This window comes from Manis pentadactyla, chromosome 5 (genome assembly GCF_030020395.1).
Source record: "Manis pentadactyla isolate mManPen7 chromosome 5, mManPen7.hap1, whole genome shotgun sequence".
NCBI lineage: Eukaryota > Metazoa > Chordata > Mammalia > Pholidota > Manidae > Manis > Manis pentadactyla.
Window position 1 is genome coordinate 146,590,270 of NC_080023.1, and position 19,562 is coordinate 146,609,831.

At 42.6% G+C, this 19,562-nt stretch overlaps 1 protein-coding gene across 6 annotated transcripts in view; it reads left to right on the forward strand.

The window, feature by feature from the left end:
* The window catches only part of SLC23A2 (solute carrier family 23 member 2), a 139,172-nt gene that overhangs the window by 43,839 nt on the left and 75,771 nt on the right, over positions 1-19,562 (forward strand). For 5 of the 6 annotated variants that reach the window (XM_036885078.2, XM_036885077.2, XM_036885079.2 and 2 more), the window contains one exon: positions 8,592-8,851. In XM_036885078.2, the coding sequence (XP_036740973.2) occupies positions 8,747-8,851 (105 nt within the window). In that variant the 5' untranslated portion in view covers positions 8,592-8,746. Of the gene's footprint in view, positions 1-7,201; positions 7,292-8,591; positions 8,852-19,562 lie in introns of all 6 variants that reach the window. The other variant, XM_057502757.1, reaches the window with a different exon arrangement.

A 19,562-nucleotide genomic window follows, 5' to 3' on the forward strand; every position in this document is an offset into this window, starting at 1 on the left:
TCCTCCTCCTTAGGGGTCAGCAGACTTTTCTGAAAGTATCTTGGGTTCTGGGGGCCAGATAGCTTCTGTCACATGTTCTGGTTGTTTACAATCCTTTGAAAACAAAAAACATCCTTTTTGGGCACCATATAAGATGACGTGGGGCCATAGTTTGCCAGCTTCTGATCTAGATGCTTATTGCTGGCATTTGGGAAATGTCTGAGTCAGTCACCTCCGAAGGTGTTTTGCTCCTGTGTTCTGTACCTAGTCACCTGTGTTTACACTCTCTCAGATTTTCATCTCTCTTGAAAGGTCTTTTCCTTTCGAACACTTTCCTCATTTTTCTCATCAGTTGAGTGATAGCAGTGATGTTGCCATCCTGGCATGTCCTTGACATGAATGTGTCTTGTATCAGATGTGTTCATTGTTGCTATCAATTTCCTTTCCCAATTTAATAAGAATACTAAATTAGAGTGACTGTCACATTATATCAAGTGCCTTTTTTCTTTAAACATCATTTCTTCTACAGTTTTTGAGGAGTCTTTAATGTAGGTGCCCAGTTTGGCACTGGGACCCAGGGATGCAGGCTGTGGACATTGCCTCTTGTTCTGCAGCTGGCTGGCTGGGCAGGCAGATGTTATGTAGTATTATCACTGTCTGCACAGCTCCCAGACGCTGTGATGAGCTGGTTATCAGAGGACATGCTAATGGAAGGGGCTGAGGTAGAGGGTGTTTATTGTGGAGGGACTGAACGTGCAAGAGCCTCAGAGCTAGAAGAGACCCGATACCTTCAGGATCGGAAAGACAGCAAGGTGGGGGCCAAGCTTTACTGGAGGCTTCACCGTGACCCTGCAGCACTCCTAAGGAACTTGGGTGCCATTCTGATGTGAATTAGGATGCCATCAAAAGGCATGATTGTTTCCGTAGCATGGTCATGCTGGCTGCATGATGGACAGGCGGTGGGCCCATTAAGGTGGACCAGGAAAATGAGACAAGAAGCTGAGTGCTGGTGCAGAGTGGCCAGTGTGTACAGATTTGGGAGCCCCTGGTCTGAGCAGGGTGGGCTTCCTCCAGAACCACATGGTGAGCAGAGACTTGGTTTACACAGCAAGTCACCCTGTAATTGCTCAAGGAAGTTGGCTGTAGACTGAGCATTTAAAAGACAGTTTAATGTCTTGGTTGTGTAAGCATTGTTAGGGCTGGAATACTAGTTTAAATTTGAATCCTGCTCCACCGCTTATAGCCGTGTATCCTTTGGCAACTTACTTCTCTGAAGCTCAGTTACCACTTTGGGAGTTAGTGTGCAAATCACATAATAGTTGGCTTACAAGAGAGAAATCATTTGTCAGGTATGTGATGAGAGGGCAGAGATGTTCTTGGCACACAGGGGCGCTTATGGAGGCCTTGGTAGGTACTCCCCTGTGTCGTCATCATTTTCATTGTTAATGAGCCTCATCTTTGAGTCCCCACCTCTCCTTTTTCCCTTGTCATGAGGTCTGGGGCAAGATATCAATGGCCTTGCGTATTCTTTTCCACAAGGAGTAGGAACAGGGGTGATGGCGGGCTCTGGGTGGGCAGACTTTCCCCCAGTGTCAGATTCCCAGGGAATTTTGCCTTCCCCCCATTTTTATAAACACAAATTCTAACACAGACCTTAGATTCCACCCCTATTTCCCCTTTATCTTTTGCTTTGTTTGCTTCTGGGTCTTGGCATATACCCACACCCAAGTTCCGCCTGCAGGGAGGGAACACTGGCTCACCGTAGCGCAGTGCGTCGTTTCTGGCCTTGAGGCTGTCTTCATGCTCTTGAGTATGGCCTGGCACTCTCACTTTGGGACTTCCAAGGATGTATTTCTTTGTTCTCCCTTTCTTCTTCTTCCTCCCTCCATTTGTCTTACCCTCCAAAGGGTACCCCACTCCCTGCTCTGCTGCCTCCTGCCCCGAAGCTTCTCAGAGCCTGCAGCCCTGCCCTCTCTTTGGCTCTATCCTCTCTGATGCTGATGTGGTCTACATTTTCTGGATGCCCAAAGGGTGCTGCTGTAAGAGACAGGCAAAGCCAGTATAGCTTGTGAGGGTCAGTGAAATGCCTGGTGGAGAAAAGTACAGAGTACTTGATGGGAGTGGCTTGTCAGGACAGAGCTACGCCTGCTGCCCGCCTTTGTTCCTGGTGATGGGGGCAGTGGAGGGATGGCTGCTGCAATGGGTGTCCGAGTCTGAACAAATACAAAGATAAGGTTAACCCAGGAGAATTAGATTTATTTATTTATTTATTTGAGAATTAGATTTATTTTAAAGGTACTCTCCTGATTCTTGCATTAATCTTGCCTCACTGGGCATTAACTACACTCTGATCTAGCTGGGTCTTCTTTCTGCGTGTTTATCCCCCTCTGATGTTCACTGATACCTCTCCTCTCTTTGTGAGACCTGGGTGCCAAAGCTGAGGCCAACCCTCTTGTGTACAAGTGTCCAGGCAGTGTTCTCAACTGTGTGTTTTTTTTTTAAGTTGGGGCCTTTCTTAGTTGACAAATAGCTCTACTGTGGGGATTGCAGAGGGGTTCTTAAAATGTGTCTTATACTTTGTATTTCCAAGAAATCTCTACAGTGTTCCTAGAATCAGAAATAAACTAAACACTCTTATACATTATATCACCATCTTGGACTCCCAGGTTAGAGACCCTGGTACCTTTTGACAATTTCCCTGTCCCCATGCCCTCTACACAGGTGGGTACAAGTTTTTGTTTTTAATGACAATAGTATTTATTATCTTTCACAGTTTCTGCAGGTGAGAATTTCACACAGGGTATAGTGGAATGGACAGTCTCTATTCTGTGATGTCTATGACCTCAGTTGGAAGGCATGAAGGCTGGGAACTGGAATCATCTGACAATTCATCCCCCATATATGTATATATTTTTTAAGTATCATTGATGTACAATCTTATATTGGTTTCTAATACACAACACCATGGTTCATTTACCCATGTTATCAAATCCTCACCCCCTCTAGTGCAGTCACTGTCTCTCAGTGTAGTAAGAGGTTACAGAATCATTAACTGTATTTTCTATGCTGTACTACAATCCCTGTGACTAGCCTATATTGTGATTGCTAATTATAGTGCCCCTTAATCCCCTTACCCCCCCATACCCCACACTGTCTACAACCCCTTCCCCTTGGTAACCACTAGTCCCTTCTCAGTGTCTATGAGTCTGCTGCTATTTCATTCCTTCAGTTTTGCTTTGTTATACTCCACAAATGAGTGAAATCATTTAGTATTTATCTTTCTCCACCTGGCGTATTTCACTTAGATTAATACCCTCTAGCTCCATCCATGTTGTTGTAAATGGCAGTATTTCTTTTCTTTTAATGGGTGAATAATATTACAGTGTGTATATGTACCACATCTTCTTTATCCATTCATCTGTTGATGGGCACTTAGGTTACTTCCATATCTTGGCTATTGTAAATAGTGCAGTGATAAACATAGGGGTGCTTTTGTCTTTTTGGATCATGGATCTTGTTTTCTATGGGTAAATTACTTGGAGTGGAATTCCTGGGTCAAATGGTATTTCTATTTTTAGTTTTTTGAGGAACCTTCATATTGCTTTCCACAATGGTTGAACTAATTTACATTCCCACCAACAGTATAAGAGGGTTCCCCTTTCTCTGCATCCATGCCAGCATTTGTTGTTCCTTGTCTTTTGGATGTTGGCCATCCTAACTTGTGTGAGGTGATATCTCACTTAATTTGCATTTCCGTGATAATTAGTGATGGGGAGCAAGTTTTCATGTGCCTGTTGACCATTTGTATTTCTTCTTTGGGGAAGTGTCTGTTCATGTCCTCTGCCCATTTTTTGATCTGGTTAGTTGTTTTTGGGGTGTTGAGGCTTATGAGTTCTTTATATATTTTGGATGTTAACCCTTTATCAGAGGACTTGTTTACAAATATATTCTCCCATACTGAAGGATGCCTTTTTGTTCTGATGGTGTTCTTTGCTGTACAGAAGCCTTTTAGTTTGATACAGTCCCGTTTCTTCATTTTTTATTTTGTTTGCCTTGCTTGGGATGTGTCCAGGAAAAAGTTGTTCATGTTTATATTCAAGAGATTTTTGCCTATGCTTTCTTCTAAGAAACATAAACTATGTTGAATGGTTTCATGACTTAAATTCAGTTCATTGATCCATTTTGAGTTTACTGTTGTGTATGGAGTTAGACAATAATCCAGTTTCATTCTCTTGCATGTAGCTGTCCAGTTTTGCCAACACCAGTTGTTGAAGAGGCTATCTTTTCCCCATTGTTTATCCATGGCTCCTTTATCATATAATAATTGGTTGTATATGTGTTGGCTTATATCTGGGCTCTCTATTCTGTTTCATTGATATATGGGTCTGTTCTTGTGCCAATACCAAATTGTTTTGATTACTGTGGCTTTATAGTAGAGCTCAAAGTTAGGGAGTGTAAATCCCCCCGGCTTTATTCTTCCTTTTCAGGATTGCTTTGGCTATTCGGGGTCTTTTGTGGTTGCATATGAGTTTTAGAACTATTTGTTCTAGTTCATTGAAGAATTCTGTTGGTATTTTGACAGGCTTTGCTTTGAATCTGTAAATTGCTTTGGGCAAGATGGCAATTTGACAATATTAATTCTTTCTATCCATGAGCATGGGATGGATCTCCGTTTGTTGGTACCTTCTTTAATTTCTTTCATGAATGTCTTATAGTTTTTAGAGTAAAGGTCTTTTACCTCCTCAGTTAGGTTTATTCCTAGGTATTTTATTCTTTTTTATGTAATTATAAATGGACTTGTTTTCCTGATTTCTCTTTCTGCTAATTCATTGTTAGTATATAGGAATGCAACAGATTTCTGTGTATTAATTTTGTATCCTGCAGCTTTGCTGAATTCAGTTATTCTAAGTCTTTTGGTGGAGTCTTTAGCATTTTCTATGTATATTATCATGTCATTTGCAGATAGTGAGAGTTTAACTTCTTCCTTACCAATTTGGATGCCTTTTATCTGTTTGTGTGGTACAAGTTCTCTTTTGCTCTCTAGTTTCTCTCTTACCACCTTTCTGCCTTTCCTCTAACATTTCTGCCACCCTGCTGCCCCTTTTCTCCTATGCATAGACAGTCTAGGTTTCTGATCTTCCTGCCTCTACTAGATTCTTGGATTTTTAGAGCAATGTCCAGTTTCCCCTCTGACTATAGGAAGTCCTCACTTTTCTGTATTGGAGACTGTGTAGTGTAGGAGCCAAGGGCAGGTGATCTCAAGATGTGCCACTTTGGCATACAGATTATTTTGAGCTGAAAGCAATCAAGGCCCAAAAAATTCAGAAAGAAACTTTGACTTTCCCCCTAACTGCATAAAAAGAATTTAGACAGAGGACCTGCTCCAGGAAGAGAGCTCTAACCATAAATAACTACATTTTAATGTGAACTGGGTGTGGTAGGGAGAAACTGAGCAAAGTCTGTTAAAATTCCTCTCTGTGTCCCATTGTTTCCGTGTGGTCCAGCAAACATTTGTTTACCAAATATTTATTGTTTCATATTCCTTTGAATTGCTTCTCTTTCCTTCTGAAGCCACAGATCCCTCCTCTTTTCTCCCTAGTTCAGGATGGCTTATATATCTCATTTTGCCTATCTTTAGAATTCCATGCCTGTGGATCCCTGTAGGTAAGTAGTTAAACTTAGTTTTTTTCTCATGCTAATCTGTCCTATGTTATTTGATTCTTGGACCAGCTAGAACTTCCAAGGGTAGAAGAAAATTTTCCTCCCTGACAGTAGTAAAGTAGGTCCTCATATCCCCTACAAATAGCAGAAGAGACAAGGAAAAATAATAACCCACTCATCCCTGTTATTGAAAAGAGAAAATGATTTAAAAAGTCACTAAACTGCAGTAAGTCATGGCCATAGAGTTATTCTGTTATAGGTATTGCTTCATCATGTGAAGCCCCAACTTTTTTTTTTTAATGAGTTATCATTGATATATAATCTTATGAAGGTGTCACAAGAGCAGCATTGTGGTTACTACAATCACCCATATTATCAAGTCCCCCTGCACACCCCACTGCAGTCACTGTCTATCAGCATAGTAAAATGCTTTAGAATTACTACTTGTCTTCTCTGTGCTGTACTTTTTTTTTGTTAGGGGGAAAGTCAAAGTTTCTTTCTGAATTTTTTGGGCCTTGATTGCTTTCAGCTCAAAATAGTCTGTATGCCAAAGTGGCACATCTTGAGATCACCTGCCCTTGCCTTCTAAGTATTGAACTCTCAAATTTTGTATAATTGTTTCTCTTATGTGTTTACATTTCAGTTTTTTCCCCTACATTATGTGTGCTATTCTTAATGCCCCTCAATCCCCTTCTCCCTCCCTCTCCACCCACCCTCCCTCCCCCCTTCCCTCTGGTAACTGCTAGTCCCTTCTTGGAGTCTGTGAGTCTGTTGCTGTTTTGTTCCTTCAGTTTTGCTTTGTTGTTATACTCCACAAACGGATGAAATCATTTGTCTTTCTCTGCCTGACTTACTTCGCTGAGCATAATACCCTCCAGCGCCATCCATATTGTTGCAAATGGTAGGATTTGTTTTCTCCTTATGGCTGAATAATATTCCGTTGTGTGTATGTACCACATCTTCTTTACCCATTCATCTACTGATGGACACTTAGGTTGCTTCCATGTCTTTGAAGCCCCCACTTTTTAAACTGGGATATGCATCCCTTGGGAGGCATGGTCTTGTGCTATGGGTCCATGTGACACATTTGGGGTGCCGTTTTTGGGAGGAAGAGATCTTTAAACCAGGGTCTCTCATCCTTGGTGCTGTTGACATTGGGACCAGATAATTCTTTGATTGGGACCTGTCCTGTGCACTGTAGGGTGCTGTTCTGTTCTGTTATTCACTGTAGGATTTTACCAGTTCCCCTAGTATCTATGTATCCCTCCTCCAGCTGTGATGGCCAGACATGTCTCCAGATGTTGCCAGATGTCCATGGAGAGAAAAATCCCTTGTGGTTGAAAGCCAGTTATGGATATGACATGGGTATGTGCATAGACAATTCAAACCAAACAAGCCATCTCAGAAAAATCTGTGTGTACCTAGCTCTATTCCACTGAGATTACTTGATGTTCTGGCTACTGTTTTTTTTATTTTTCTTTTTTTGCCTTCTAAGTATTGAACTCTCAAATTTTGTATAATTGTTTCTCTTATGTGTTTACATTTCAGTTTTTTCCCCTAGGTCATCAGAGGTATTTGTTGAATAAAAGGTGTCCCTAACAGAATTCCTTGAACAGGGAGTTTTCTACTTGTATTTCTAAACTTCCATTAGGTAGGTATCTTCTCACATTTGTAGGACAGCTTGCCTGGGTTATTCATTCCCAGTGGGAAATTAATTGCTGTTAAAATCTGACGTCATTCTCATCAGAGTGCTGTTGAACGTGCTCTATCCCTTTCCACCACTACCTGCTTGCGGTATTGCTTTTTTCATAAAAATGTAGGCATACCTCGGCACGTCTTGTTGTACATGTGCCAGCCCTTGTTGGGATCCTTTGTCTCCTCTCATTTTTGAAGTCAGATTCTCCAAATGCTTGTTAATCTTTGGGTGGATCTCTTTTATTGTCCAAGTCATAATTTTCTTGTTTGAAACTGAGTTTTTAATTTTCTTCCTCACCGAAACTTGGCTGCATAGAATGGTTTTGACAATTTCCTGCTTTTGACTTTTGCTTTGATTTTCTCTTGAGGCGTGTTGGACTTTTTCTTACTAAATAATGTCAGATTCTCTGAGTGTTCCAGAACCATTTGGGGTCTAGCAAGTGTTGATCTCCTTCCTCTCCTCTCTTACCTCTTGTCATATACTTGCCCTTCTTCTTTTTGTGGGGGTGGGGGATAGGGAGGTGTTCTTTTAGTTTATTTTGTCATTTGATTTGTATTGAATGGTTGGCCTGTGTTTTTTTGTGTGGCTTTCTAGCCCATTTAAAGCTCATCTTGTCACCTTCCTGGAATTCTGTATGGCCATTTGATCCTCGGTTGGTTTTATCTCCTCTTTTTTATGCCTTTGAGTGGCTTCCCCTGCCTTTAATTGGGCACCTGTAGGGAATTCAGAATTTTAATATCCATCCAATCAGTAAATTGACTATAACTGCACTGTCTGATATGGCTGCAATGAACCACAAGTAGCAATTTAGATTTAATCAAAATTAGATAGAATTAAAAATTCAGTTTGTGGTACTAGCCACATTTTAAATGCTCAGTAGCCTTGTAACTAGTGACAACTGGATTGGGCAAAGCAGGTGTAGGACATTTCCACCACTGCAGAGAGCTCTGTTGGACAGTGCAGGGCTATGTGATACATACCATATGCATGCAAAAAAATCTCTGTGCTGTCTTTCCTCCCTAGTATTCTGATATTTTTGACGTTTGGGTTTAGTGGTCCCTCTCTCCTTGGAGCGAGTCAAAATCTGAGTGACTGTAAAGGAAGACTGGTGAAGACTTGAAAGGTGTAATTAAGTGATGTGTTTTTTTGATGTTTGGTTATAACTTGTACTCTAACTCTTCTGTGCAGGAGACGTGAAACTGTGTCCTGTGCTGCTCGTGTGCTTGAGCTGATTTGCTGCTTTCTCCTTTTCTAGGTGCTAAGAGATGGCACTTGTGGGGCTCATCTCTGCCTGAGGATCGTGCTCCAGGCACTGGAAGAGCCACCTTGGGTCCGGGGCTCCTCGCTTGAACAAGTCTTCCCTTCCAGCCACGCCAGTCCAACGGCCAAACTACTCCCTTCCTCTTAGTGATGGGTATTGGTAGGAACACTATGTCCAAGTCCATGGAGGCTGGAAGTTCCACCGAAGGCAAATACGAAGATGAAGCGAAGCATCCTGGTTTCTTTACTCTTCCGGTAAGAGTAAAGAATTCCCTGACTTCCTTTCTTCTTGACTCATTCTCAGTAGTGTCCCTATTGATGCAACATAGGGTTGACTCTAATACTCCTGTTTTCAGTGAAGGCTAAGGCAGTTGGAAACCAAATGCTTTTCACATAACATAGCCTCTGGGAACCCTTTTGGCTGACCCTGATTTTGAATCTGCTTTCTGCCTGGAGTCACCTGATGGGATTAACTCCAGGAAGGAAGCAAGCATTGCTACGAACAGACACTGTAGAGCTGGCCCAGTGTCTATTGTGTACTGGAGGATGGTGAGAGCTTACTTTTATCTCCAGAAATATGTCTTATGAAATAACCTGAAACTCAGCTTCAGACTTGTGTTGCAAGGTGAGAGAATGAATGAAGGAATAACTTGTCATTTGGAATCCAGATGTCCGTGGTATTAGGGCAGCAGCATCCAAAACAGAGGTAGTTTTACCTGGACAAATGGTATCAGTCAGATAAGGCTGACGACACATTCATTATATTCAATGCTTATATTTTTTCCAGATGTAGGATTATGACCTGATGGGTATAAAGTTGACTGAACTGTTGGTTTAAAAAAGAAAAAAAAGCTCTTTAGAGAGAACTTGCCTCAAGGTATTTTTCTCTTATTACTGGAAATGAGGTTTGTCTTGCCAATGGGTTTCAGCCCTGGGCAAGTTCACTGTGGATTCACTTGACCAAAGAAATGACAGTAGAACGTTCTTGGGGTGAAAGAGTTATACCCAACTTTATTCCTACGGTGGCAGGTCAATCACTAGAATCCCGTCCACTCAGAGTGAGTCTGCATGCAGCAAGCCGGTCTCTGCCTCTGGGTCTCTCTGCCCCCGCGCCCTCTCAGTCTCTGTCCTCAGTGCTGCCACCACTCCAGTCTCGTCTCTGCTCTCCTGCAGCCTTGCAGCAGTGCCACCATGTCTCCCAGAGCACTGGGTGGAGCTCTTTATATAGAGTCAATAACAACGTATTGCCCACACGTGTGTAGTGAGCTAGCCTACCAGGGCCAGGTGAGAATCCTGGCCACAGGAACCTTCACTTTATCCACAGGTTAATGGCAAGAATACCATTCTAGGATTCCTTAAAACCTGGTTCTGGAATACGCCTTACTGCATCGTTACTCAGTAAGAAAGATGTGAAAAAAAAAAAAAAAAAGAAAGATGTGACCACAGCATCTTTAAGTACATTGGTTGGCCTGACCAAAAAAATTTTGATTTTTACCCTATTCGCAGAGATGTTGCGCTGATTTTACAATGGGCATTACTGTTTTCTTTCTTCCTGTGAAGTAACATCTTGAATCTGGCCTCTGTGTTGTATTAAAAGCTTTAGGTCAACACAGGTTTTGTAGAGGAAGAGATAAGTCACGTTCTCAAGTTTAATGAGGTCATCTTTGAAAAGTGAAAGGAACGTTTTATGCATAGGTATTGAGTGGTCTCTGCTGCTGTGTTTCTTTGCCTCAGAGCCCAGCAGACCACTCACTCTCACCCATCTCCACTTGAGAGATGAACTTGAGCCCACCCTCACCACCCACCTGCCTTGTCAGTGTCATGATCGCCAAGAGTTTTAGGTTTCTTATATTCACATCCCAGTTGGGATATTTTACAGCTAGCAGTGACACTCGCCAGCATATGTGATCAGGTTTCATATTTGCTGCTGTTCCTGAATTCCTCTCCCTTCTCAGTTCACTTTTCTTTTCAGATACACTGAGGGCACAGGAATGGTCACTGTCCTGTCTTTGTGCATCTGAATATAACTGTATTTTTGTTCTCCACTTCGGGTGACCTTATATTAATTACACACTAGAGCCTTCCAGCCCATTGCTATTTCTCTTTAACTGCTTTCTCATGATTTGGATATCTTTTCTAGTGTTACCTTCTGGATGACTCCCCAGGGTTATTTTCCAATTTGCTAATTCTTTGTGCATAGTCATGTGTTCATGTTGAGTTTTTATTGCAGTGATAGTTCTCCTAAAATTTCTATTTGGTTCATTTCTGCCTATTTTTGGTTCTTAAGTTTTATATGTATGTGTTTGTTTTAAAATGTTTCTTCATTTATATCATTGAGGATCCAAATGTACTTATTTTAAAGTATTTCTGTGGTCTATTTTCATCTGGTGTGAAATTCTCTTCTGATTGTTTCTTTTGAGATTTTCTCTCCCCACCACTCCTGCCTCTCTGGGGTTTTGCATTTTCTTTTCCTGGATCCAGACCAACAGTGGGTCTCACAGTGGAGGCCTTGCTTTCTCCCTGAGTGGTGCAGCCTGTGATGTGAAGGAGTGGGGAGACCGGCTGGCTCTGGCTTCCTGCGCTGACCCTGATTCTGGCCCCTCCTTCCTTGGGTGGGGGAGGCTCTGCTTCTCCTCTGGAGCCTAGAGCTGCCTGACTGAGGTTTCCCAGGCCAGGGCCTCCTGGGCCTCAATGTCAGCCTACTCATTGCTTTATGTTTCTCACATCTGGAAAGGTTTGTCTGTTTTTACGCTTGCCTGTTTTGCGGTTTTTCCCTCTGTCATTGTTTTTTAGGGGTCGGGTTGGGAAGGAGTGTTTCTCAAAGCATTGATTTCCAGATCTGTCTTTATCAGGAGTCCCTGCAAGTACGTGGGAGCTGAGAATGTGGATATAATACATAGTTGTACAGAAATACAATGTGAATATAAAGTTAATTTAACACGGGTAGTTGCATGAGGGAAGTTCTAGAATTTTTACCCCACTCTGAGGCTATCAAGGTAAGCATTACCTTTATAATGAGATAAGGGAAAGATGAAGTAATGAGGGGATGAGAAAGAGGGGTCGTAGAATGGGATTGAGCTGCTGGGAAAATGCCAGGGGAGAGGCTCTAAGCGGCCAGTACATGAACTACAGGATGACTTGGAATTGGGTTGCCAAGAAATGTGTGTGTCCACCTGAGCTCTTTCAGAGCTTCTGAGAAAGTGAAAGATGAAATAAAAGAAGGAAAACAGATGAAAACAAAAGCCTATGTAAGGATGTTTATGAAGGAATAGTTGATGTGTTGGAATTTGGGGCTATAGAAAGAGGCTTGTTAGAAAATATTTTGTAATACAATGAAAATAGGGACAGTATATTTAATCACTAGTGAAATTGTCACCTTAAGAAAACTTTAAAAATGAGATAGAATGTAAAATAGTTCAACCATTGTGGAAAGCAATAATGGAGGTTCCTCAGAAAACTAAAAATAGAAATACCATTTGACCCGGGAATTCCACTCCTTGGAATTTACCCAAAGAAAACAACTTCTCATATTCAAAAAGACATATGCACCCCTATGTTTACTGTAGCACTGTTTACAATAGCCAAGATATGGAAGCAACCTAAGTGTCCATCAGTAGATGAATGGATAAAGAAGAGGTGGTACATATACACAATGGAATACTATTCAGCCATAAGAAAGAAACAAATCCTACCATTTACAACAACATGGATGGAGCTAGAGGGTATTATGCTCAGTGAAATAAGCCAGGCAGAGAAAAATACCAAATGATTTCCCTCATTTGTGGAATATAACAACGAAGCAAAACTGAAGGAACAAAAGAGCAACAGACTCACAGACTCCAGGAAGGGACTAACAGTGGGGGAGGGAGAAGGGAATTGTGAGGTATCGTGATTGGTGCACATGGTGTGTGTGGGGTCACAGGGAAGACAGTGTCACTCAGAGAAGACAAATAGGGACTCTGTGACATCTTACTACTCCGATGGACAGTGACTACAATGGTGTATGGGGGGGTGGGACTTGATAATAGGGGTAATGTAATAACCACATTGTTTTTCTTGTGAAACCTTCATAAGAGTGTATATCAAAGATACCCTAATAAATATATAATAATAAGATAGAAGGACATTTTGAATGATTTGCTTGTTGACAGGACAAGGGTAGGGGCTAGGTTTTCCACCACCTGACTGGTAGGATTATTTTGGTTGCTGCATCTCTGCTCTTAGGTCATCTATAGGTGTCTCCCTGTTTTGTTCAGCCCACAAGATCTAGAATCTGACAGCCTTAGACCTGAATGTGGCTCTGTGGGAAGGTGAAGGGCAGGGATTTGCCCAAAGTGTCTCGTTCACACTGTGTGTTAATTAAAATTTGTATCAGTTGGATCACATAAGGTTCTTGTTCCCAAGAAATTCACAGCCAGGTGAGCAAGATGGGAGCTGCTCACAAGCATTGTTTAATGACCAGCAGGCTGTATGTAATCTTTGGAGTTCAGCAGGTGTTCTTGGGGATGGTTTTCAAAAGAAAGAGTTGGGATTTAACTGCTGTCATTGATATTCCCTTGGGAGCAGAGGAACAAATGAGACTCAGTCTCTTATTTCCTCCAGCTACTTTCCATGTGAGCATCTGGCCAACTTGGTGGTTCTGGTTGTGTTTTCATTTTTGTTTTGTGTCTCTTTTCCTTCTAACATGGCCCCTCGGTGCTTTGGGAAATGGTATTTTGGACTATAGGGTAGTACTCCTAACAGATACCTTGGGCAGTTGTACCTCTTGGTGATTCTTTTTTGCTGACTTTAAAACATATCTCTATGAACACATGATCCACTGGAGAAGGAGGCGTGGGGCGGGGCAGGAGGAGCGGAGAGGAGAGGACACCTGGTGGTGCTGCACCCTGGAAGCAGTGGCAGCTGAGGAGGGCCTTGAACCAAAAGGAGGCAGCGTTGGAACGTGTGCAAATTGAGGAAAGGGACCACCATGCAGAGGGTGCGGTCAGCCTGAGCCAAGTCAGGGCAGGAGGGAAAGTAGTAGGGCTGGTCACTTTGGAATAGGCCAGCTGAGAGCCTTGCTTCTGGTTGGTTCTTGAAGGATTGGCTAAGTGTAACTCTGGGGGGAAAGTAAGTTCCCGGCCCAGGGCAAATTACGTTTAAAGCCAAAATCAGTTAAAGGGAGAAATAAAGTGGAAGAAACCCACTTATTGCCTACAAGCAGTCGTCCACTTCTGCTTGCCCGTGTCTCTCCCAACCCGGCTGGAAAAAGAGACCTCAACAAACCTCTCTGGTCTAGATATACTTCCCCACCCTTGTCATCACCTATTGATATGGAGATGGACTACTTCTCTCTACCCCTTGACAACACCTATTGATTTGGAGATGCGCTAAGGCCAGACAAGAGATTCTGGAAATATTGGAATCTTATCCACAGAAGTCTGGATGTTTCTAGTCTATCAGTAAAGAGGTCTCCAAGAGTTTTAGCCCATAGGAATAGTCCTATAGGTTGTACTTCACAAATATTGAAGAACCATCTGGGAATACTGTAGAGAGCAGACTGGAGGAGGGCACAAAAAGAAGAAAGAAAAGCGTCAGTCCGCTGCTGTAACATACGCCCTAGCCTGGGGGGCTTAAGCAACAGACATCTATCTATTTCTCTCAGTTGAGGAGGCAGGAAGTCTGCTGAGGGTGCAGCAGATTTGGTTCTTGGTTAAGGCCCCCTCTCCTGGCTTGCATGTGGGTGCCTTCTCACGTGGTTGAGAAAAATAGGCTCTTGGTGTCTCTTTTTCTCATTTTTTCAGGGCACTAATCCCATCCTTCGGACTCTGCCTTGATGCTCTCATTTAAATCTAATCACTCCCCAAAGGTCCCACCTCCTAACACTATCACATTGGGACTTAAGCCTTCTGTGTATGGTTTTGAGGGTATAAAATATTTAGCCCATAGCAGGCATCTGTTGTAATAGTCATTTAGCAAAATTATTTATTCAACACATGCTGTATAAACCCATGTCTATGCATAACACTTCATAACTTAGCTTTCTGCCCTCAAGTGGTAAGAGAGCCAGAGCAGAGCGGGCACACAGTAGGTGAGCTGCAGTGGGGATTCCCAGAGGGGCAGCAGAGCCCGCTGGAAGACGCCTGGACTCTTTTTGGAAGGCCTGTTTGGGTGTTGCAGGCTAAGACGGAGAGTTTGGGGGTTTGGACCAAGGCCTGAACTCAGGTGGGACCCTGAGAATGAAGGTGGGGCTGATAGCAGAGGAGATTCTAAAGGCCTTTGAGGGCCGAGAAGGGAAATTAAGGATGACATTAAGATTTTTTTATATAGCAACCTGGTTAGGTGATGTTACCTTTTATAGAAAATATGAAGTCCAGGGAACCTAGGTTTGGCAGGTGGGGAGGATGGAAGGTGATGGATTTCATTTGAGGTTGTGGATTTGAAATGCTGGTGGAATGCATAGATCTTGCAGGCTCTGGGTGTGGGGAACCTGGGCCCAGAGAGAGAGCAGGAGTGCTACCAGGATGTGGTGCTCAGGTGGGAGAGGATGGGCTGGCAGGGAGAGAGCTGGTGGAAGAAGGGAGGAGGGCCAAAGGCCCCACTCTTGGTGACGCCCACACATGGGTGACTGAGCATTGGGACCAGCACGTCACTGTCTTCCAGAGCCTTCCTTCATCTTAGCTTTTCAAAAATGTAACCATTGAGGAGGAACCATTTGGGCAGCTCTGCATTTCTCTCTCTCTCATCTGTGCTGTGCAGTGTGATAGCTGCCAGCCACACGGGGCTGTTTACATCACAGTTAGTTATGATAAAAACCTCAGATTCAGTTCCTCAGTCTCACTAGTCAAGTGCGTGATAGCTACGTGAGGCTAGTGGTTAACCCATCTCTTTATTTGCTGGTCAGGGCCTTGCTAGACTCAATGCAGGCCCCTATTACCGTGAGTCAGTAGGTGGGCTTTGGGCTACTAAGGTGTTAGAGGCAGGTATGCTAGCATGCAGGGAGGTGGGATGGTGGGAACCAGAGCTCACTGGTACTTAGAACCAGGGGTGGGGGGGGCTGCTGGAGGGGATTGCTGAGGGCATGGGTGTTGAGCTCATCATTAGAGCTTCTCTTCAGCATTTTGTATTAGGTAAGTGCTTCCTCAAATGTTACAAGTGTTGTGTTTTAAAACACTCATATGGCAGGGAATCAGTTCCTCTAAACAGAGTAAAACAAAGGCCCTTGACAATAATTTAAAAAGGAAAAGAATAAATCCATACATAGAGGAAAAGTAATGAATAGGTCACAGTAAGAACAAGAGACATACAGAGTCCCCAGGATTCATGGAAATTAGATTGTGTGACCAGAGTTGATGTTAAATAGAAACATAGCAAAAGATCTCCTTATCCCACAGGAATCTTGATGGGTAAATTTGTGTGCTTTTAAAAGTAGCTGGGTAATGTCTAATAGGGGTGAGTGCTACAGGGCAATACATTAGAGCCAGAAGAACACAGCAAAAAGCCTTGAAGAACTATCTATCACACCCTCAGAATGCTGGCCGGGAAGTGCAACCAGGAACAGGCTGGCTGTCTGCTGTCAGATCTCCGGTGTTGGCAGCTCTCGGATCATGTGAACCTGTGGGGGTCCGGGGCAACCTGGTTAATAGTCTAAACTTCTGTGGGCAAAGGCCCGTCTGTAATACAGCCTGTTGTTTCAGTGCGAGGGAACATCCTTTGTTCCACTGCTGAGTTCAGAGCTGGGAAGGCATATAAGATTCCTTGAATTTTTTGTTTCATTCTGTTTGTAACAGCCTCTTTGAGACTGTTTGGTTCTCCTCTCTTGGGTGCCGTCCGTTCAGTCTGGGTAATACTCTTGAGATATTAGGGGTATGGACTGAGCAGTAGCTTCATTAGGTTCTCCTGTAAGAGAAGGGGTCTTGGCAGATGTGGAGAAGGGCAGGTGAAAAAATGGCAAGTTTGATGCCTCTAGGCCCCTGACTCTGTGATGGCAGATTTGAACGCACTCATTCTGAGTGTTGAATAGAAGGCACGAGATATTTTGGTACAAATAGTTCTATTTAAAAAAAAGCAAACATGGAAGAGCCTAGAATATGTCCTTGTTCTTACAACTTTAATACCAGGTGGCATGGAGTCCCTTCTTGTACATTCCTAAATAGAGGTTTCAGAGTTGCTATATCTTAAAATCAAGTCTCAGTTGGATGGTAATAATAGTTGTCTTGGAAAATTTCTCTTTCTTTCAGAATAATTAGATTTTGGGATCTACCATATAGATCTAAGAGTGGTCTGAGGATGGAGAGGCAGTGTTTCTTGGAGTCTCCAGAGAATTGGTTTAATTATCCTCTTTTTGTTTGAAGTCTACTACATCATGGTCATGATTTAGGGAAGGATGCTCTCGATAGCTGACACATTAAACAGCCAAGATGAGCAGCCTTTTTTGTTTAGCATGTATTAAGTTGGAAAGATTTCTTTAGAAAAGAAATATGCCAGTATTTGATTTGAGATAAAAACACAAGAAGGGGGATGCAAAGGAAGATTTTTATGCATGGTAAGAGATTCTTTTTCTCACCTCTTCTTTCTAAAGTTCTTAAGGTTTTTCTGCTCTAGTTTTGAGGTTTCGGCTAGTTTTTAATATTGCAGCTTGCTTTTGATTGGATAGACTTTTGGTAGCTTTAAATGAAATTAGACTTGTTAGTAATAAAAAATGCCCACCTAATAGCTGGGGCATGCAAAATTTGTTAGGAACAGTCATAGAACTACCATTGCTGCACTCCCTTTGTAGTGCAGGTTTATGCAGCTGATCAGCATTCTGGCCAATTTTGTCTTCCCCTTGTGCGAGGCCAGATCCATAGAATTTGGACCTTAAAGAATGTCTTGTCTGCTGCTCTTACTCAGTGCTTGCTTTTTGCTCTAATACCAGCCATGACGGGAATACAACAGAGATAGTTGCCCAAGCTCCCTGTCTTTCCTGCTCCGTCAGGCCCACCAGCAAGCACCACTCCTGCTTCCTCGTCTTCCTTTGGGTCCTCATGTCATTTCTTGCCTGAATCATTACGACAGCTTCCATGTGGGCTTCCAGACTTGTTCCTTCTCAGCCCCTGATTGTCATTCCTGCCTGTGTCTTTTGTATTCCTAGGCTATTTAGGATTTTGTTTTCTTGGAGATGTTCACACCTACTGAACCCCTTACGTCTAAATTCTCCATTCCCTCCTAACCTGTGCTCATCTATCTAGGAAGGCAGGCTTCTGAGCTTTCATAATTAGCGGTAAGCTATTTCAGCTTGATTTCTGTACCATAATCTAAGCCTATAATTCTGTTGGCGAAAAAGCTAATTCCTGGTTAGGATTTGATGGAAGTGCTTCAGGAGGAAGATGGGCCATGGGAAGCTGATGGCAGTGATCATCTGGTTGCTTCTTCTGTCCCCTTTCACTGTACATATTTTAAAGCATCCAGACTTCTCCCCAGGCTTCATGTGGTCCGAGTGTGTTGTTGGAGTGAATGGAAATAACAAGAAAACTGATCTCTTTTTTTATGGCTTACATGTTGGTTTTCTGTCACTTCATTATTTGAGTAACTTCATTTACAAAAGAAATATGTTCACTCTGGAAGTTTTAGAAAAATATATAATTAAGTAATGAGGGGGAAAACAAATTATGTAGAATTCTATCAGCCAGAAAAATAACATGCTCATATTTTGGTGTATTAAAACACATATTTGGGGGTTCTTTTACAAAGTTCTGAGACATACTAGCAAAAGATCTGCTTTATAAAGCCCTTTAATTTCATGTTATATCCTGGCATATCAGTGCCATTGAAAGCATAACTTGTGTTGAGACATAGTAGCAAATTGTGGCTCTAACTTTTCTACTTTCATTGGGACCATGGGAATTCTTTGCTATAATGAATTATAGCCTAGTTTATGTTAACCTTACTGCAGTAGTTTACACTCTCAGCAGCTCTGTGTAAGACCCCCTGCCCTGTGCCAATAATATTATTGGATTTAAAAATCCCTATATTGATAAGTGAATGACTGGCATTTGATCACCTTAGTTTTGAATTTTAGTGAAGTGGAATGCTTTTTCCCGATGTTCCTTGGCCATTTATGAATGTGAATGTCTGTCTTCCCCCACCATCTGCCTCCTCTCTGTCGAGCTGCTCTGATGATCAGAATGACCACAGAACTGTTAGAAGTCATAGTTGCAGAGACTCCCAGGCTCAGACAGCAGTTTGAGGAAACTGGTGGGGGGGATTGGTAGCATTGCTGGCCAGAGCTGTGTCTACTGCACCCAGTGCCACAGCCTCCTTGTTTGCATCTGGGATGGAAATGAGATATTACACATGCACATCAGATCCTGTGCACAGTAGGCAATTAATAAATGTTTATCCCACTTCCTTCCTTCACCTCCACTGTGTGCCTTAAACCAGATCGGCAATGCAGACAAGTGGTAGGGGATCTGAAAGGGGCTAATGCCGTTGACCATCATGCAGATGTAGCTGGCTTCAGAAAGCAGTCCTGCCTGACTGCTCTGCTAAGGTTCTTCAAGGGCCTAAACAAGTGTGTGAGCCAGGGAAGGTAGGGATACCCTCCAGAGAGTGATATTTTTAAAGCCTCAGCCAGGATCATGGAGAAAAGAGCTTAAGGTCTGCATTGCACATGTGACTTAGACCCCAACGGAATTACTTAAGCTCCCTAGACATCAGTTTCTTCATCTGTAAAATGGGAATAAAAACTAGCATCTGTCTCATGGCCATTACAGGGATTAAATGAAGAAGTATATATAAATTTACCAACAGAACTTGATGCATGTTAAATGTGCAAAAAAGAATAGGAGAAATTAGTGGTTTAGTAAAATGTGAAAATGCTTTGACAAAGCTTTTTGAACTATAACACTAGAAGTCACACACAGGTAGGGAGAATCTTTTTGGCTCCATACCATCTCCGTGAAGGATATCCTTGTGGCCACATTCATAGAATCCTGGATGGAAGGGG